At 43.2% G+C, this 21505-nt stretch overlaps 1 protein-coding gene across 1 annotated transcript; it reads right to left on the minus strand.

Annotated features, from left to right (window-relative positions):
- Positions 1 to 110: 110 nt before the first annotated feature.
- On the minus strand, positions 111 to 20426 carry cpda (carboxypeptidase D, a). The gene is made up of 21 exons (XM_084674014.1): positions 19637 to 20426; positions 18843 to 19090; positions 14349 to 14491; positions 13956 to 14125; positions 12117 to 12547; positions 11655 to 11846; positions 11221 to 11388; positions 10771 to 10880; positions 10511 to 10613; positions 10227 to 10369; positions 9934 to 10103; positions 9443 to 9745; positions 8695 to 8890; positions 4577 to 4712; positions 4258 to 4404; positions 3888 to 3986; positions 3689 to 3753; positions 3394 to 3525; positions 3042 to 3227; positions 2779 to 2881; positions 111 to 2616 (listed from the first exon to the last, which is right to left on the minus strand). The coding sequence occupies exons 1-21, from the start codon at positions 20302 to 20304 to the stop codon at positions 2390 to 2392; spliced, it is 4140 nt and encodes a 1379-aa protein (XP_084530140.1). The 5' UTR covers positions 20305 to 20426; the 3' UTR covers positions 111 to 2389.
- Positions 20427 to 21505: the final 1079 nt, after the last annotated feature.

Here is a 21505-nt window from a genome sequence, read left to right on the forward strand (position 1 = left end):
CAAATTGACTAGTTTTCACCAGGCGTTTTGAGTTTTGTCAATGTGGCATTGATAACAAAATGTGTCAATGAAAATTGCAACTTCGAAACAATATAAAAACAGTCTTAATGTATTTTTAATGTAGTTTTTATTTCATCAATGTTTTGAAGTCTGTTGATGTTTGTATCTCATTACTGGAACATCCCAAGTACAAGGTTTGTTTTTGAAATGTGTGTTGTGAGTGTAGATTCAACTTAATTAACTTGAATTGCACTTACTGGTGTATCATTTTCTTTTCATTCACATACAATTGGCAACATTTCATTATCTACAATAAATTCAATTCCATATAAAAGAAAACTTATACATACATTCTCAATACAGATCACTGACATTCATTCAGATAACACACTCTCTAATTTCCTATGTACAGTCCAGACACTGACAAACATACAGGATCTCAAAAATCCAAACTAAGGTGAACAATTACACCTCTCCCATAACCTTTTAGATTATGGCTTTGCCAAATTGCTGATACTGGGTTGTGTTTGTGTGTGTGGTTATGGAGCTGTGAGGCAGGCTTAAGAGGTTTCCCCCCTAATTGGCCAGTTTTGATGGAAACTTGGTTTACCTATTCTGTAAAAAAAAAAAAATGATAGCAGGAGAGTGAAACCAGTTTTTTTTCTTCTGAGCAGGTATTTATTCAGACTTGTCCTACTCTACAAACTCACCGATAGAGAGGCTCCATTAAAAAGGCTCCTTAGGTGTACAATATGGATTAATGTATATTTTGACAGATTATTGTATGGCTGTATCAAGAATAATCTGAATAGACATTGACCACCGAAGGGTTAAACACACCTTTGAATCAGTGTGAAAAGTATTCAATTCAAACAGACACACAAAACAAATGAGCATGATAAAAAGAAAGAACTGAAAAAATCTCAAACTACATATGTAACTGAAAAGTATGTGGGTATCCAAACATAAATGAAAAGTAACAAACCGTATCTATTTTGAGATATGAATTCATTCCAATGAAGCAGAGATGGGTATAACACATTGATACCCTCTCAGACAGAGGAGTCATGCCTAGAGAATCATCCTTGCATCTTTGGGTGCTTGCCCTCACCACTGAAATAGTTAATGTACAGTTAGCACTATGCATAGAGGGCCTTAGACTGCATGCTACAGGTTAAGCTTCACAAAAAGATCCTGATGATTATCTTCAGGCCATTTTGAAAAGGTAGACTCAGCAATATGTCATTACAAAAAATGGCACTCAGTGAGTCAACAACAAGCTGCTTAACCTACAGTCAGTTTCATCAGGTGTAACTCAAAGCAGGACACATTAGCAATATGCCCACTGGTAATGAAACAAGGAAACAACATATCTTATGTCTAAGTGCCCCTATCCCCAGGTAAGATGTCCCAGTAGTGAGGCTACCTTTTATGTCCACAGACAAAAGAGGCTCTTAGTGCAATGACACATTTAAGAAACTCAACAATGGATGTTTTCAGACTTTATGAATCAGTGTAGGCGCTTAATTGACCCCAGAACCCCAACCCCACGGTTAGTCTACACATGATTTTAGCCAAAAGGGTGAGTGCCTGAGGTTATCATCCATTTGTCCTCTGATCAGAAAATAGTGCATTATTTAAATAAAGATCTCCTAACCCAACTACCAGAGAATCCTGTTCTACCGCTACTGATGTCTTTTTATGCCACCTGAGTATCTGGATGGATCGATTTAAATCTAGAATAGAAAATCTAGAATCCACTACATTTCTAGTTTCCTACACACCACCCATGGACTCCAAACGGAGAGGGGTGTGTCTAACTCTGTCAAGGCACAGGGTTTGATTCTTCCTCTGGAAAGGAACAAGACTGTGGCAACACTGATTCTGTTGATTACCATTTGACATTTCCACAGTTGGTTCATTTGTACTAGTTAGAAGTAGTACCTAATAAATACATGGACAGGATTGAGCTGGATAAGTAGCAGTGTGTTTAAGTGTGTGTTGGTGTATGTTAATATAAGTAGAATTCATATCTGAGTGCTCAAGAGAGTTGTGCGGCTCTATCAGATGACCAGTACCATGGACAGAGCTAAGCAGTAGTTCATTTGGATGATTCATCTTGGACATCATCCAGAGAGGACGGTTATAGTCTACAAAAGATCCTCGGAGACCAAGGGGATATCTCGGAGGAGGACAGACCAAGGCCACATTGGCCCAAACAACCCACCCACCCAGCTTCCCTCTCTCCTTCCTCTTGTCCACTAGGGCAGCACCACAGGGCACAAAACCGACCAGCCGGTTGGTAAGAGAGAGGGGGGCAGGGCTACAGCACTGTACTGAAAGCTGTGTGTGTGTGGGGGGGGGGGGGGGGGGTCAAGCGCTAGCGCTCTCAGAGTTTGTTGGCATAAAGTGTGTCCTCATCACTCTCGCTTTCGTCCTGGAACTCGTGGGAGAGGAGGGACTTCTTGGAGCCCATGGAGGTGAGGTGGATCTCGTCCTCGTAGTCGTCACGGTGCTGACGCAGGCGGTGGAAGCCGTCCTTCTGCCTGTTAGACTTGGCCGAGCAGACGCACCAGATGATGCAGGCCGTCACCACCAGGGCGGTCATGGAGGCCGCTGAGAGGAAAGGAGAAGGATAGAAGGAAGGGAGACGGGCAAGAAGGTGATGGTCAAACCAGAGGTGAAAACACACGGAGAGACAGAGACACAGGAAAAAAAGTGGTCAGTCACAATAACATAGACTCAGCATAAGAAATTTCAACCCCCTCCCAAGCTCACCAGCAGTGGCCACCACAAACTCCCTGGGCAGGCCAAAGATGTGGTTGTCCATGTCAAACTCAATGTTGATAGAAACGGCGGCTTCATATGACGAGACCACCACCTGCAACAACAAGGCTTCTTACATGACCTTTCAAACAACAAGACATGACATGATATAAAGCCATTTTCAAAATGAAAATGAATCTATTGGTTCCTAATTGTGCAATATTTATGATACAAGTAAAACTAGACACAAATGCACACACTCTCTCACACCCTACCTCTTGCCGTTGCTGTTGGTAGCCGTCCGCCACAGCCTCTATGTTGTGGTTTCCAGGGGCCAGCAGGGCATGAAAGAAGCCCCCCGCTAAAGTGAAGACCCTGACCCCCCCATTCAGCACAATCATGGCTCCTTCGATGTACTTTCCGCTTTTATCCCTCACTACGCCACGCACCCCTTTATGGACCTACAGGAGGGAGTGGATTGTATCAGATAATGACATCATCAATCTTCTATTTTTGCCAGATCAGAAGGACATTAGAAAGAAGTAGGTTGAATATGTATCATTAAGTGTGCACCTAAGCTGATTTATACCCCACAGAGGTCAGAAGTCATGGGGTTGGTGTACTAACCTCCACCAGCATGCTGAGCAGAGCCTTCTTGTTCTCTGCCCAGAGTGTGGGCAGCTGCTCTGCTGGAGGGAACAGGCAGCAGCCTGTATATACAGTGATCTCTGGACAGTGGCCAAAGTCCACACTGAAGTCCTTGAAAAGAAGACGGCACGCACAATGGAGAACAATAAATATAAACCGTACACCAACGCCCATATGACACAAGCAGGAGTCTAGTCAAGTGAGGTCTTGTGCTGTTCCTTAAATCAAACAGCAGATGGCATAATGAAGAACTCAAGTCAAGTGACATAAATACCTTCATACTGCCCATGTGGCTTTGCCTCTCTGCTGCCCTGAGAACTCCGTCTGGGATATTCCCCACTGGAGAAAGGGGGCGAGAATCATATGAAGGGGGAGAGAGAGACACAGAGAAGGAGAGAATTAGAATGATCAGTGGGGCCATGGAGGTGATGTGATTTACTTTTGGGAAATAGTATTGTACCATTGCTACATACTCTGGCTGTTGCTTGGACATCTTGAGTCCCCTAGGTGCATTCTAGGATGGTTGCTGGCATAGACATTAGCCAAGTACTTCAAAGTGTCTTCATTTTCCACTGCAATGTAAAGGATAAGAAATTTAAACAAATCCAGTACATAGTAAGAAGAGTAACCCAGAGTACATCATACCACTGTACTAAGACAGCATTTAATAATATAATTAATAGGCTACATCATATTTAGAGAGCAATGCATGACAATTTATTCATTTCATTCTAGTTTGTGGACAAAAAGGATTTTACAGACTTACACAATAATGTTCACCATTCAAGCAATTATTGTGCCATTTACAGATGTTTTATCTCCACTCCAGTTCAGTGTTCATACCTGGCTGTACGGGCTTGTCGTAGGGATATGTGACCAGCAGGGAGCCTCCGTCCAGGGCTACAGACAGAGAGTAGCCTCGCTCTTGGATCAGGTCCATCACAGCCCGGCTCTCAGGCTGGGCCTCCACCATGCGCTGGGAGGCATTACCTGCAGCAGCAACACACATACAGGCCTTAGGGTGAAGTCAACTACACCCTTGGAGTGAGAACCGAGGTGGATACAGGCTCACACACACACACACACACACACACACACACACACACACACGGGGGAGCACATTAACATGCAAACACACAGACATGTGCAAGTATACACATACCAAAGAAGTCTGTGTCCAGGTCTTTTCCATGAGCATTGGTCATGCCCTTGGTGGATGTGCACTCTCTCTCCTTGGCCAACTCTCGCCCGTCGGGGTTGATGGAGGGAAGGATGACAATGCGAGTCTCGTTTACCAACTGAAAAGAGGCACAAAGAATATTAAGTAGCAAAACACGGTTATATTTAATTTTTTCCCCCCAATAAACGTTTAAATAACGTTTTAAATAACTCAATGTGGACCAATGAGGATACTGCAAAATGTCAAGATGTTTTTGGATTCTGACTACTCTTGTTGTCTGTAGCGGGGTCTCGTCGTGTTAAAATAGAAATACTTAATTTATCATAAAGTTCGGGGCACCACCCTAATATTGGTTTAGGACATTAGGGAATCCTATATTTAACATGTAATATTCAGTCTCATCTTTAGGAATGAATTCGTTCTAAGTGTAGAGCCAATCGTAACATCAGTGAACACGCACGTCAGAATATCTTTACAATGAATTTATTCAAGTAAGGTAAACGGATCTTATGAACAAGTTAGATTATGGATTTGATATGAGTTATTGGTTTCAATGAACAGAATGAAATGGACTAACTTAAAGAAATACAGAAATGGTAAGTCAATGATTACATCCTTACAAATCATAAACAGAGCTCACGCCAATGTCATGTCTGGGAGGAAAGAGCGTTAGCCATAGTTACGTTTGATCAGGGGTTGATCAATGAGGTTGAGGGCGGTTTGCGCCAAAGGTTCATTTGAAGAATCGGAGGTGAAAGCGCGGCTGCGCTGCCGGGTCATGTGGCTGAGTCTGGGGGATCTCAGTCAAGTCGCAATGATAATTGCGTTTTTGGTTCTTCTGTGGAAACGTCCAGATAGTGTCGCGATCACTATAAAGTTGAATCTCAGGAGAAGCTTGGAGACGTCCTTTGGAACGCCAATCCCAATGGCGTTCATGCCATGGTTGGTTTCGCTGGAGTCCTTGATTGATGGTCATCTCAGATATTTATACAGTTCAGAGTTTGAGGGAGGACCTGTCTGGGGTCAGACGTTGATTGGGGGAAGCTGGGTTGTCAACTCCCCCCTCCTTCCTTCACACCTACCAAAGGTGTGATCTGGTCTCTGGCTGGTTCAAAAGATCATTCAAATATTGTTCTGGACATCTTGGTACAGTTACAAAATATAGTTGAATGATTGTTTTATTAAGAGAGCTTTGTGTCGATACCAAGAATGACATGGTTATCTTTCAGGAAGAAGGAGTAGTTACTAGAATCAAGATTTCAGTGAACACAACATTAAAACAAAGTAACAAACATGACACAAATATCCCTCTCGTAATTCTCCACCTTGTACTCTCGTGGTAAAGGTGAAGTCTGAAGAACTTTCCCCAAAAGTTCTGATTAAGGTATGTTCTTTGTTCAAATGCCGCCAAAACGGATGCAAATGGTTGCTGGAGACTTGTCGTCTCAAGCACGCCCTTTGAAGCTTGCAAGCTAGCAGGAGGGCTGAGATTGGGGAGGTCCTCCCCCCCAATTCTATGGTTCCTTTGCATCGGCGTTTGGTGGGTAATCAGCATACTCACTACATCCCCCCGGATGTCAACTTTCATAGACCGTCGTCGATGAAACTGTTGACATGAAGACAAGAGAAGAAAGACCACAGCAGTGTAACGGCATGTCACCCCCCCTCCCCAGACATTGGCATGGCTATGAGTGATTAAGCTATGACATGACATAGGGAAAAGGTTGAAAGAAAACAATTGAAATAAAAGGAGGCACTTGAAGTGGCTTACAATGGCCGTGGCAATTGAAGCTTTGTGACTAGGGGTCTAGATGAAGGAAAAGTTGTCGGCTTTTCAATCTTTTTAAATCAAACTAGTTTCAATAAACTCATTTAGGTTATGGTTACATTTGACTGCCAAAGACGTACACAAATAGGCAAATAAAGGTGCAAGGTAATTATAGTACATACTTTAACACAATTATAGTTACTAAGTAGCTTCTTGAAGTCAACTTAACTAAACCACATTGACGAACTGCATTTATCAATGTAACTTTAGTTTGGCAACCACTGTTTAAGACACAGTTAGCTGCGGGAATAGTCAATGCTTTTTCCGAAAAGCTATCGTGGCGGCATAATAGGTTACGTGTAGAATCTGCGTTGTTTAGTTGCTTCTAAACAAAAAGTCCTTCGGGACTAATCACTGTCTGTTTCCCTGAACTAGACATGTGCACCAACGTATTAGTTGGTTGGTTAATTCACTTAACCAAATAGCTACACTATTAAAATAGAGGCTATAATAAAGGCTCCTATGCTACTTTCCTTGAAGAGCTGGCCGAGGCAGATTACAACGTAAATGTCGGGGCAGCGGTGTTTCTGAGCACGCGCCTACCTCCGGTCAAACCTAGCTGCTTCCTTTGAGCTAGCTGGTCCCACGCACATACACATTAAAAGCTTGGCCCTATTTTACAAAACAATTGAATACGCACACAGCCACTGTAGCCCAGGCACAGTGGTATTAAAAACATGATGTTACATATAGTTAGAGCTAGCTCTATTTTAACAGTTCGTTTCACAAAAGTTACGATTGCTCATTTCAATCTATCTTAGCCTCACACGGGGCACCATTATGTAGCGGGGTCTCGTCGTGTTAAAATAGAAATACTTAATTTATCATAAAGTTCGGGGCACCACCCTAATATTGGTTTAGGACATTAGGGAATCCTATATTTAACATGTAATATTCAGTCTCATCTTTAGGAATGAATTCGTTCTAAGTGTAGAGCCAATCGTAACATCAGTGAACACGCACGTCAGAATATCTTTACAATGAATTTATTCAAGTAAGGTAAACGGATCTTATGAACAAGTTAGATTATGGATTTGATATGAGTTATTGGTTTCAATGAACAGAATGAAATGGACTAACTTAAAGAAATACAGAAATGGTAAGTCAATGATTACATCCTTACAAATCATAAACAGAGCTCACGCCAATGTCATGTCTGGGAGGAAAGAGCGTTAGCCATAGTTACGTTTGATCAGGGGTTGATCAATGAGGTTGAGGGCGGTTTGCGCCAAAGGTTCATTTGAAGAATCGGAGGTGAAAGCGCGGCTGCGCTGCCGGGTCATGTGGCTGAGTCTGGGGGATCTCAGTCAAGTCGCAATGATAATTGCGTTTTTGGTTCTTCTGTGGAAACGTCCAGATAGTGTCGCGATCACTATAAAGTTGAATCTCAGGAGAAGCTTGGAGACGTCCTTTGGAACGCCAATCCCAATGGCGTTCATGCCATGGTTGGTTTCGCTGGAGTCCTTGATTGATGGTCATCTCAGATATTTATACAGTTCAGAGTTTGAGGGAGGACCTGTCTGGGGTCAGACGTTGATTGGGGGAAGCTGGGTTGTCAACTCCCCCCTCCTTCCTTCACACCTACCAAAGGTGTGATCTGGTCTCTGGCTGGTTCAAAAGATCATTCAAATATTGTTCTGGACATCTTGGTACAGTTACAAAATATAGTTGAATGATTGTTTTATTAAGAGAGCTTTGTGTCGATACCAAGAATGACATGGTTATCTTTCAGGAAGAAGGAGTAGTTACTAGAATCAAGATTTCAGTGAACACAACATTAAAACAAAGTAACAAACATGACACAAATATCCCTCTCGTAATTCTCCACCTTGTACTCTCGTGGTAAAGGTGAAGTCTGAAGAACTTTCCTCAAAAGTTCTGATTAAGGTATGTTCTTTGTTCAAATGCCGCCAAAACGGATGCAAATGGTTGCTGGAGACTTGTCGTCTCAAGCACGCCCTTTGAAGCTTGCAAGCTAGCAGGAGGGCTGAGATTGGGGAGGTCCTCCCCCCAATTCTATGGTTCCTTTGCATCGGCGTTTGGTGGGTAATCAGCATACTCACTACATGTCAGTCAGTGTGAAGCTGGTATCCTAACATTTCATCCTACCCATCAGATTGTCCCAACAGGGTTAACTGTTCATGCGCACAGCACAGTTGAGGTTAGCCCTTTCATCTTGCAATACAGTTGAGAAATCTGACACGGTAGGACAAATTGACAAAACAACGGCTGTAAACACAGGTGAAAACAGATGCTGGTGTGTCTGTCTTACCCTGGTGATAGCTGGGTTCTTGCCATAGTTGATGCAGAGGAAGGCAGCAAACTCAAGCAGCAGCTCTGTGCCTACTGGAGCATTGCCATGGATACCACCAACAAAGCGGATCTTGGGCTTGGCTGGTTCTGGCTCATCGGGCTTGTTGGAGATCTCCAGGGCCCAGATGGTTCTATACTCCACGCTCTGGCCCAAACTAGACAGGAGATGTTAATTAGCTATCCGTTTGTTTACATTTCTTATTACCTTTTAATCAAAGTTATATTCAAGTGGTCAATATTTCAAATAGGGTATATTTAGGTCCACCCTAAAATAAAATACTTTCACACACTTTTTAGACATACATTTTGTATAAACAAAGATTTAAGTGAAAGTCAAGTATCCACAGTTAAATGCAAAAGTAAATATAAAATCAATGAATGTTTGCCCTGCCATGGTGCAACATCCTGCTTAAGGCAAACACAAATGGTCTAAGCTGGTCATTGACCTTCAGTCTGAAAGTAACAGCACTCAGCACAGTACAGTGCAGCATGTGTGCTTTGTGGTTTCTTTAATTACATACAGTACATTGCTGTAAAGTGGGCTGAAGGTTCAACATTTGACAGTGATAGGGGTTGGAGGTTGAGGTGCAGATACACAACAAATGAAAGGGTTTAAGTGTTACAGGTCAGGGTTGTGTTCAGTTCTTATGAATAGTGGCCTTCAGGGAGGTGGGAGGTTAAAGGTCAAGAGTCAGGGCTCACTGTACCTGCGCAGGGAGGTGATGTTGGGGAAGTTGAGCTTGAGCCCTCGCAGGAACTCGGAAATCTCCTTGTAATGTCTGTAGCGGAAGCTGCTCTCGGTGGACGTGCTCTTGACCAGCTGCTCCAGGCCCTGGCCTAGCGACAGGTCCTTGATGAAGCTCTGGAACTGCTCCTCCAACGGGTTCTGGGTGGGCGGCGGGCCCTTAGGGACCAGGCCTTTGGTCTCAGAGTGCACGCGTGTCAGACGGAACTCCACTTTTTCCACACTCTGCTCTGGCACTGTGGCATAGATCCTTACTGGTGTGTATCTAGGATGGGATGAGGGGGAGGTCACTAAGGTCTTTCCCAATATTCTGTTTCTCACACTTGTAGTGTTGTTCTTAAGCTTGTTGCTATTAAATGTTGTAACTATTCGTCAAGTCACTAGGAAATCAAATTTGCATGCACTAGTCATCAGTACTCACGGCAGAAATACATTCTTATCTATTTCTCTCACCCTCGTGCAGATGCAGTCAGATGGTACGTTCCAGGGACCAGCAGCCTCCAGTACTCTCCAGACTGTGTGGTGGTGATGTCGTGGTTGATCTCCTCTACTGTAACGGTAGCATTGGGGATCCCAGTTCCATCTTTGATGTCTATCACCATGCCCTTCACTCCCCTGTGGACCTGCACGCGTGCACACACACACACATACACACACAAACACTTCAAATGAGTACATCACATTCATTTGAATCTATGGTAGGTCATTGAATGACGGTATGTGTGAATGAGTGTTTGAAAGCAGACCTCGTGGATGAACTGGATTAAGGCCCTGCGGTTCTGATCCCAGTAGGAGGGCAGGTCCTTGGCCCAAGGGTACTTGATACAACCCAGTTCAATTGTCACTTCAAAGCAGTTGGTGTTCAGGTAGTTCCAGTCCTGCATACCACCTGAAGAGGTCATAGAGAGAGATACACACACTAGTCGATAACATCTGCCTACATTACCCAAAGCATAGATGGTACACCGTCTCTAGGGCATCAGATATTTATCTGTAAACCAATATTATCTGATTATATTGGAGAACATACCAGGGACATTGTACCAGTGGGCGCCATTGGTGATGCCATCCTGAAAGAACTCATCTGGATACAGGTCTGTGCAAGGGTGCCCTTTGATCATAAGAGGGTTCTCCTACACACACACAGACACACACATTTTAGAACTGCAGACTGCACCTTCTAGTGCTCTGGGATACCGGCTAACGTTTCGGGCTGAAAGGCATGCATAAATCCCACCTGCGATGTGACAGCGTTTTGAATCATTTGAACAAGCTGTGAAATCCACTGACCTGAGAGTATGCCTTGGACACCTGTCTGAAGACCATGTCATCCGGACTCTTGCTGTACTCTGTGAGGCCCTTCTTGTCATCATCATACGGGTAGTTGACCACCAAAGACCCTGTGACAGGAACAAGGAAAGGACACTCAAGTGTTGTCAACTGTGCTGGGATGAGTGTCCATTGTGTCCACTGTGATCTAACACAGCACATCAAAAAATATTATTGTACAAAAACTTTCAACTACCTTCAAGTAGGTCTTAATTCGAGGAATATACACAGTACCAGTCAAAAGTTTGGGAAAATGTGTCCAAACGTTTGACTGGTACTGTATATATAATATATTTCTGTTTAAAGTGGTTACCAGCTAATATGGTGCTAAACTGCTAAGCCAGGCCAGCTCATCTTGCCACAAAAGCTACACTGCATACGATGTAAAGGATGGTTGAGCTAAAGGCTAACCTCCATGAAGGTTGGCTGAGAGGACAAACGGGATGCTCCTCAGCCAGTTCATCACAGCGATGGTCTCTGGTTGTCTGGGCTCGGTGATGGTGACAAACTGGTCTGGAAAGTTGCGGTTCAGGTCAAAATTGTTGCTGTTGTTGCGTCCTCTGTACCCTCTGTCATCCCCTGCGAGAGGATTAGAAGAATGCTGTGACAGTGCTCGGAAAATAAGGTCTCTCTTTAACAATATGCTAGTTCTTTAACAATGAATTTATGCAAAGAGCAGTTTGAACTGTCTGTACAGAAAATGCCAGAGAGACTACAGATTTGATGTCCGTTTTGAATCCCTCAGATGATGATTTGACCATCTTTCGACGCCACCTACAACTGCATGTAGAGAAAGCACTATAAAAGCACACAGGAAAATAGCGTCAGTGAGTGTCCTCTCCTACCTTCCCTAGCCACTTCATAACCGTCCGGGTTCATCGAAGGCATGATGTGGATGTGTGTGTTCTTGACCAGTTCTGTGACCTCGGGGTCACTGCCATAGTTACGGCACAGATACTCAATGAGGTTGAGGAGCAGCTCACGGCCCACCACTTCGTTGCCATGCATGTTGCCGATGTACTTGAACTCTGGTTTACCTGATGGACGGAGGGGGGGGGGGGGGTGAAAGGCGATTTGGAGCAGTTAAGCTCCATTAACTATTCAGTCCTTATTATTTAATTGCAGTGAATAGTTTCAGACCAAAAGGGCTTTGAGCTAACTTGCTAGAAGATAAGCAGGCAAAATACAATGTTAAGAGGCAGGATTATTGAACTACAGAAACCAAAGCCAAAAAATCCCTTAAGAACCAGTGACTTTAAGGACAATTTTAGCTGGCAGCTATTTATCAGTAAAGATAAAATCCATACCTTGCATGTGGACGCCTGGGTTGTTTGATATCTCCATGACAAAAAGTTCACGGCCCTCCACAGACTTGCCAATGGTGTACAGGCGGGCGATGGAGGGGAACTCGTTGCTGTACTTCCTCAGGAAAAGCTCCATGTCGCTGTAGCCATGGTGGCGGAAATCCTGGGGCTGGATTGGCTGGTGTTCCGTCTGGGCTGTGGCGCCTGTGGTCTCACTTCCCCCGGAGCCCTCCCTGGACTGGGTGGTGTCATTAGAGGTCTTGAGGGTGGCGGTCGTGTCGGGAGAAGGAGTTGAAATAGGGGTGGTCATGGCGGGCGTAGAAGGCACAATTATTCCACCTATGGGCGCCTTCACCAATGGTGCCAGGGTGAAGTTGAGCTCCGTGGCCTTGCCCTCAACTACTTGGATACCCAACACAGTCATGCGTGTATACCTGTTGGCAAAGTCCGCAAATTGAACTCCTAATTCATCATTTTAAACCCTTTGTATTTCACAAGGAAATCTTAGGACAGTGTAAAAAACAGACAAAATAAATATATTAATAAGATATACAATACTGAGTCCATTGAAAGAATTTTAAGGTCCCATGACATGCTGATTTTGGATGCTTTTATATAGGCCTTAGTGGTCCCGCAATACTGTATCTGAAGTGTCTTTCCCGAAATTCAGCCTTGGTGCAGAATTACAGCCACTACGAGCAGTCCAACAATGAGTTTTCTTCAGAACAAGCTGTTTCGGTATCTGTTGCTTTAAATGCTAATGAGGAGGAGAGAGGCGGCACCATACGCCAATGTTTACAGTGGATGTATCGCAATGGCTCGTAGCCCCGTTGCTGTATGATGCCTCAAATTTGCCCATTCTCATCTGATCACCCCGGTTTGCAGAGGTGCACACTCATAGTCATTTCAAGGGGGAAGGCGGATATCACGCGCGCCATAACACCAACAGCAGAACAGTTATCCAGTGTGTACAACCCTCGCGTTACAGTGTGTGTATTCTCACACATACTTGATGCTATCTACCTTTACATTAGCGACAGTAACTGAGCTGTTAGGTGTTAGCTGCAGAGCTAATTTTACAGCCACATTCTGAAGGTGACATTCTGACATATTGAAGGGTAGCAAGCTAGGAAACCATCTACAGTAAAGCAACAAAATGAGCGTTAGTTGACTTACTTATCCGAGGTTTGTAGCCAGACCAAGGAGGGTTGGTACTGATCCAGAATTTAATTTTAGACGGTCTGCAAGGCCAGCTTTGTATTGGCCCAAGTTGAGGAAACAGTCATGGCTGAAATGTTTGGCGCAGACACAAAACTTTGGGGAAGTTGTGTTGGCGCATTTCCAGAGAAAATAAAATTAAGACACTGGTTCTTCTGAGGCTCAGATGAAGAAACTGTAAAAAGACTTGTTTTTATTTGTACATCCAAACACTGAGCAACTGTTATGCTTTGTTCGTTTGCAAGCCATGATGTCTCTCGAGGAAAAAGCAATATCGCACTTGCATGGTCTTAGCTCAGATTGTCATGGGCAGGCCAGAGAAAGGGGAGGTAACCTTCCTCCTTGTGACGTCACAAGGAGAGGATTTTAAAACCCAAGCGTTTCAGCTTTCATTTTCACAAAGGCGGAGAAGAATACCCAGGGTTGGTTTACACCGATTAAAATTTCTAGCCACTGGGGGACCAAAGGCAGACTAGGGGAACTCATATTAATATTATAACCTCCTAAATAAAGTTTTCATCTCATGGGACCTTTAAATTAAATAAATGTTCTTCCTTATTATTTTTTTCTCTCACAAAAGTGGTCTGGCGCAGCAGTAACAGGAAATGTACAGACTTCCCTTACCCTGGGGCAATAGCAGAGATGTTGTAGGTACCGGGGAGAACGAGGCGGTAGTAGTCACCAAACTGGCCCGTTGTCAAGTTGTGGTTGATGCCTGCCACCATGATACTGACACCAGATAGAGCTGTACCATTGGTGGCTTCCCTCACAAACCCCTTTACTCCAATGTGAACCTACGAACAATCAGCAAGTCCTAATCAGCAATTTGGTTGATTAAATAAATGTCTCAATCATCAATAAAGAGAACAAAATGTACACAATCATTGAAGTTTAGGGTCAAAGCTCAACAGTATGAGAGTAACGGGACGTTTTATAGTTTGGGAACTGAACATAATATCTGCCTGTGGAACAGGCCCTGATGATGTAGACCAGTTCACACACATGACAAGGTCCTACCTTCTCCATGTAGGCCAGGAGAGCCTCTCTGTTGTTGTCCCATTCCTTCCTCAGCTCAGAGGCCATGGGGTATTTACAGCAGCTCAGCTCCATGGTGATCTCCAGACAGTTCCCATGTAAGTAGTTAAAGTCCTGCATCCCCCCTGAAAAGGTGCATTACAGTATTTTATAATCAGCTAAATGTTTCAGTGTGACAATGCTTTTGTAATATACCAGGAGGCAGAGCCAGCTTTAGATTGGCGGAGGCGGATAACATGAGTTATATGTTGTTTCTAGGCACTTTAGTGAGACTGTAGTTGAGAAACAACAGTTATTATTGCATTTTATATCATTTTTTGTTTTATGTTGTGGCTACTGGCAAGACTGTTCCTTGATTCTAACCTCAAATACTGTAGAACTAGGCGCACTACTGACCCTTGATCAATTACTGTGCTATCCACATGCACTATTTGTATGCTGCTTCGGATAAAAGGCATATTCTAAATGAATAAAATGTAATGTAACAAAATACATTAAGTATTTACGTCGAAAGGAGGCTTTTTTTAATGTCCCCTCCCTTCCCTTGTCATGAAAACTGCCCTTCCGTCCAGTGCTAAAGAGGAGTGGAGAAGTGCAGAGACCAGATGTATCAGAGCAGGCTGTGGTCAGCCTTGCACCAAGGCCTTCCGGAAGAATGTGTTTGTTGTGGCAGAGAGCCACCTGCTGCCTGCTCTCTGGGCTCCTTCAACACCCACCCCCAGCCAGCTGCCCCTGGAGGGTTGCCATGGTTGGGCCGTGGGGTGGACACTGGAACCTCCAACCCACCCACAAAGACTACACATAGCTCTCTCTCTTTCTCATACACACACACACACACACCATTTGAGCCAAGTCAGTCGGACGTTTTTCCACAAATCAATGGCACTAACTCACACTCTCCTTCTTGCATACACACATTGTGTGCAAGGGCTTGAGCTACAACTAAAAAAATCCTTGCCAAAATGCAAACGTACATTGGCTGGTATTAACTGGCACCATGGCAAGATGATAAGCAGTTGAGTCACAAAATCATTGGGCGCAAAGACTGCCAATATGTCTAACATCTGAAAACATTGGCAAAACGATGCATCACCCAAATGCAAAGATCCCGATCTAAGAAATTTTGCTACAGTGGTGGCGGTGCGTTCAGAGCTTCATCCACTGTAATTACTCACCAGGCACTAACTAAAAAGTAATCTTCATTAAGATTACTTTAATCCAGGGGGTTTAATATATTTAGGCAGCACACACACAGAGGGAAAAGAGCTATTAGATTGTGGATAGTCAAGCCCACACAAACGTAGCAGAATGTCTGCTGAAAACTGAGGTAGTAATAAACTTGTGTCCTCAAATAGGGACTGAAACACAAATACTTTCTATTAAAAGGCTAGAAATATCAGACTTATTCTTTAGTGCTTGACAGGAAATGTTTCGATGGTTGCTGAAAACTTGTCTGGCTCCATGCTGTTAGCAAATTGTGTGAATGTTAGTCTTTTTGTGCAAAGCTGCAGGCAGAACCGATTAACAGGGTAGTGCCCTCTAAGCCTTGGTTTGTGTAAGTGTCTCTATTAGTGGGCATCTGTGTACGTGTGTGTGACGTAGCTCTATGTGCTCATAGGATCTCACTAGGTAAATAAAGCGTACTATAATTTCACAAAACTGTCTGTGTCTGAACATGCAAAGCAGCTGGGAGGACCAGTATTAAAAAAACAAAAACAATGTACTACTCTGAAAACAGATTATATAGGCCTGACTGTGTTTTACTAAGCATTGCCATTTACAAACCCTGTGCTGATGCCAACGTGGAATCTGGCAAACACAGTGGCCAGCGGTCATATGTATGATCTCCCAAAGACATGTCTACTTTGCATAGTGCTTTTGTTGCTGTCAAACTTTTACTACATTTTACATAAAGGGTTAGGGTTACTGTTTATTTAAGTGATGGAACGTTAATAATGTAAATGACACACACAGATCTATGGCTTTGAGCAAATATACTCCAGATACAGGAGTCCTGGGTCTAAGCAGTCACACCCCTCCACACCCTCTTTCCAGGCAGGATACAGATACACATATCCTGTCCTCTCTAGGCCCACGCAACGCTCGCATAGGTGAAAAACTCAATCTTGAGGTACAGTTCCTTAAGAAGAAAAGAAGCTAGGGTTTCACAACAAACACAAAATGGCAGCCACGTAAACACACACCACATTTGCCTAACCATTAGAGGGTTAGAAACACATTGAGAAAGAGAGAGAAAAGAGTGTAGAAAAAAGAAGGGAATTAGTGAGAGAACCTTTCTTAGCACTCTGGATGTGAGGCAAGAATGCTAAAACATCTGCGAATGTTACAGTTTCCGCAATTAGCCTAAAGCTTTAACTGTACAGTTTAATATAACAAATCAAAAAAAGCTTCCACTAAACTAACTGACAATAGTTAATCATTTAATTAATCATAATATGGTGGATCATAGTAGACTATGAACCTTATTCAAAAGTGCAATGCAGCTCACTTTATCAGGAAGTAGATCCTAAACATATGATGACATCCACAGTGGTAGCAAAATGCTATTAAGTTCTTCCAATTATTTTTGACCCTCCTGAGTCTTTAATTAAAGATGCGGTCAGCTAGCTAAGCCTATGTGAAAGCCTGTTTCTTTTCTTCACATTAAGTGACAGGCTGAACATTCAAGTCAAGTCAATTTTATTGATCCCACTAGGGGAAATTTGCTTGTAGACAGGTATTAAAACACATTCCATCCATAATAAAATACTACATAAACAGCATACCTGACACCACACAAGACAACACACAATACATTACAATAAAGTACAAGGATCACTTAATATTGAAAACCCAGAATAGATTCCGTCCATAAAAAACTTCATGCCATTCATTTATGCACATTTAGCTTCCCAATAGCAAAACAAACAAAAGAGTCCCCAAATCTTTTTGTTCTGTGTGTGGGAGCTCTATACCTTCTTCCTGAAGGCAAGAGCTCAAACTCCCCCTCAGGGGATGGTCAGTAGAAGCCAATATAGACTGGGTCTTCCTTGCGACCTGCCGAACATTAAGTTCAGAGAGCTGGACCTGGTTTACCCCAATGACTTTACTGGCTACTCTGACAAGCCGATCAAGCCTGTTCTTATTAGCCAGATTCAGATTACCAAACCATACCACCACACAAAATGTCAAAACTGATTCAATAAAAGTTCTATAAAACAGCGTCATCACTTTTCTCAAGAAATAGAGGCGTTGCTGTACCTTTTTTGAAATGGCATCTGTGTTGTTCTGAAAGCACAGCCTGTTATCAAACACCGTACCCAGATATTTATAACTCTCAACCAAATCAATCTCAATCCCCTCAATAGTTGTAAATTGGGGGATGGGCACCGACCTCCTGAAGTCGATAATCATATCCTTGGTCTTTGACAAATTCAGTTCAAGGTAAAACTCCTTACACCATGACATTGACAACCAGCCCATGATCCATATCTCCTCCCTTCAGCAAGCTGACTATGCCGTGTCATCTGCAGGTTGCAGGTACATTCAGGTTGAATGTTCTTGGTAGGGTAGTACATTTGCTAACAGCTTTTCCTCCAAATCCTAGCATCGTCACAAATGGGCTGTGAATTGTTCAACACGGCGTTACTTGTTGATTTGACCCTCCTTTCCACCCCCCCCCCCCCCACTGATTTGCCAACAACTGCACAGTACAGTACAGTGTACTGTACCCTAGCCCACTACATGCATAATATTGTGTGTGTGAGTCAGGTTACTGTGTGATACTCTGTACAACTGTGCCAGGGGGGGTGGGAGAAGAGAAGAGACACAGAAGAGACCGAGGTGGTGTAGCCTGGCCTCGGAACACACGGAAAAGAGTAACCTGAGACCCGAGGGTGTGTGTCTAACCGTCGAAGAGAGAATGGTCTTATGGGGGGAAATATACATTCGGTTCAGACTGTCAACCAATATACCAAGAAGAAAGTGGTGGTTATTAAGTTTGTGGAATTAAACACTTGTATGTAATTTTACTACATACTTGACACCGAGGCCTAAAATAGACAAATACATGCCTCTATACCAGACTTCACTGTGCAGACATTATGTACTGTAAAGGATGTTTCTAATTCCAATAGGTCACCTCAGAAAAAACCCAAAGTGTTGAAAATGTGTGAATGTAGGCCATAATCATGTGAAGTAGGCAAACACAAGGAAGAAATCGGTGTCACGCTAATTAGCCTGTTTCTATGGTAACTTGCAGCCACCCACTACAATCTTCTTGTTTTTTTGTTGAAAAAAAAAAAAAAGGTTAAATTGTATTGACAACCCAGAACTTGATCTACCTTTCCCCTATTTGTGTGATTGTTGTGGAAGAGGTAATGCAGAATAAAGAGTTTCTGCAATTCAAAAGAAACCCAGAAGACTTCCTAAGAATCACAGGAGGAAACAAACTGAGTGATTATCAGGTTTCCCTACCTGGCACGTCATACCACTCAGCCCCGTTGGTGATGCCATCCATGAACATCTCGCCCGGGTTATCGGGGCATTTTGGCACACCCGTACTCATGACTGGGTTGTTTTCGGCGTAGACCCGTGCCAGGTACCTAAAGAGGTTGTCGTCGTCAGATCGACTATACTGGCCGTCGCTCATGTGGGAGGCTGAGTCATCGAACGGGTAGCTTGCCACCACAGTGCCCCCGTGCAGATTCCCAGACAAGACAAACCTGCAGGAATGTTACAAATGCATATTGTCACATGATTCACAGGGAAAAACACCATTCATTCTGTTTAAATCAGAAATATGAGCCAGGCACATTGATTAGGTTCTAATCAGACTCTCACTCATACATAGGCTAATGCTTAGTACCTGTATCTTAGTCAACAGAGTCAAAGGATGGTTTACGGGAGAATCAGTTGGACAATGACTAAGCCCCGAATGTTTACTGAAGCCGGGAAAGAAACAGGATTGTTTGTTTTCTGCCGAAGAAGCAATTGTGAGATGCAGAAATAATTTCAAGAATTGCTTTCAGGCAGCTGATGTTGGTAGGAGACAATCCAAACTATTGTCTGGCAACAAGTCCTCTTTGGAAAGTAAATTGAGATTCATTTGTATGCTGTTCAGTGTTCCCTAAATCCTTTAGATTTATTTGACTGTGAGTTAACTATTTTAGACAGACTTTTAGCATACCGCATAACATTAGAAACAAGTAGGGGTGTACAGTTTAGTGTCTAAACTGACATTCGACCATTAAGCAGTCTGTCTCACTTACTTTTTCTCGAGTATCCACTTTATGACTGCAGTAACTTCAGGTATTTCCTCTGGTTTTACAAGTATTTTCAGAAACTGATCAGGAAACTTTCGGTTAAGGTCATGGTTCATCGAATTTGTACGACCACCGGCATCTCCACTACAGTCCCCTTCTTTGGACCTTTCAAATCCGTCAGGGTTCATGCTGGGCATAATGTAGATATCCGTGCTTGTCACCAACTCCGTGATGCGTTGGTCTTCCCCATACCTTGTCAAGAGGTGTTCCACAAGGTAGACGAGAACTTGCCTTGAGATAGTTTCGTCCCCATGCATGTTCCCCACATACTTGAATTTAGGTTTACCCGGTAGGTCAATGTTCGGGTCCTTTGTAATACGCATCACCCACAGCTCCCTGCCCTCTACAGACTGGCCTATGCTTGACAAGTTGGCAATGTGAGCGTATTTCGAAGCCATATTCGTGAGAAGTTGTGTTAAGTCCTCATAATTGTAGTACTTATTGTACGATTCCACCTCCTCTGTCGCCTTTCTTGTCCTAACCAGCCTCGCCTCTCCAACGTTCAGACATGAGAACATTGGAACAACAACAAAAAGGAGACAGCCGAAAAGTGAGACGTTCAGTTTGAGCGTTGCAAACAGATGCACCCTTCTCAGAGTCGCCATGTTTTCCATAATTTTACTTAATCACCATTCATTTTAATTTATAATTTTAAAAATATGAATTTAATAGTCAATGGCAGCACTAAATTGCTAGCCTTTCGTGTCTCTCCAGCCAGGTAGCCTGCTTTTCTCCATCAACTTCCTGTAATTTTCAATAGGGCGGGGCTTCATTCTGATGTCGCCACAATCGGGGCGGGGCATTATTAAGGAAGCACAGTGATAATAAACACGTTAAATAATATAAGCTGTTTGAAATGCTAAAAAAAATCTTGCGTAGTTCTAATTTGAATATTTTTGATAGTTGAATTGAATGTGTTCAGCTATTTTCCCAATAAATATATTGATCTGCCACGGACTAAACATTTGCGCAAATTGTCCCGTGTATCCTAATTTATTGAGACTGGTGCACAGTGCCCATGATGCAGTCGTGATTAAGGGTGCTTTCACACCTGACACGTTTGGTCCGTTTCAATCGGACCATGGTCCGTTTTCTCTGAAAGTACTGTTCGTTTGGAGAGGTGAGAACACGCATTCGAACTCTAGTGCGGATCAAACAACCGAACCATGGTCCCCCTAAAAAGGATGGGACTCGGTCTGGTTCCAAGTGAACCATGGTTCGGTTCGCTTTAGGTCTGAACGTAATTGGATTTAATATTGACCTATTCCAGAAAGCAAACCAAAATGTAGTGCATTGTGGGTTGAAAAGGGAATTTACACTTGGCGTAGACAGCCGTGTGCCACCCATTAGCAGCGAAATTAGTTGAGGGAAAACGTGGGGGAATGATGAAGTGAAGGAACGGCAAATGGGCTGATGATCATACTGCAGAGATACTTGTGGAGACACATTAGAGTAGCGAGGTATTTAAATTATTTAGTGATATACTGAAATAAAGCGTCATTATTGCACAGTGGACCAATGTTGGTTGAAAGTTAAAAACTTAGACAACTAAGTGCGTGATGTTCTATGGAAAAGTGGTAGCTCGTCAGACGAAAACATAATTCCCATGGTTCGATAACCTAGATATAATCGTGAGTAAAAGACCAACGAGCAACCCAAAAAACGTGGTCGTGCAACACAAAATCATAACAATTAAAGATAGTATTGCAATCGCAATACGCTGCTGTTGCTCCATTGTTGTTCGTGACAAGGAAGTGATTTTCCCTAACACATTTTCTGCCCAAAAGAACAACCTGTATGACCGCGTCATTGTTT

The sequence above is a fragment of the Hypomesus nipponensis genome, chromosome 15 (genome assembly GCF_054491055.1).
Source record: "Hypomesus nipponensis isolate SF chromosome 15, ASM5449105v1, whole genome shotgun sequence".
Taxonomy (NCBI): domain Eukaryota; kingdom Metazoa; phylum Chordata; class Actinopteri; order Osmeriformes; family Osmeridae; genus Hypomesus; species Hypomesus nipponensis.

Excerpts from the sequence above, each read along its gene's own strand:
- cpda (XM_084674014.1), bottom strand. The coding sequence starts at position 20,304 with ATGGAAAACATGGCGACTCTGAGAAGGGTGCATCTGTTTGCAACGCTC. Across the intron at positions 14,492-18,842 it reads TGAGTGGTATGACGTGCCAG|GGGGGATGCAGGACTTTAAC; the intron begins GTAGGGAAACCT and ends GCACCTTTTCAG. Across the intron at positions 14,126-14,348 it reads TCCTGGCCTACATGGAGAAG|GTTCACATTGGAGTAAAGGG; the intron begins GTAGGACCTTGT and ends GATTGTTCGTAG.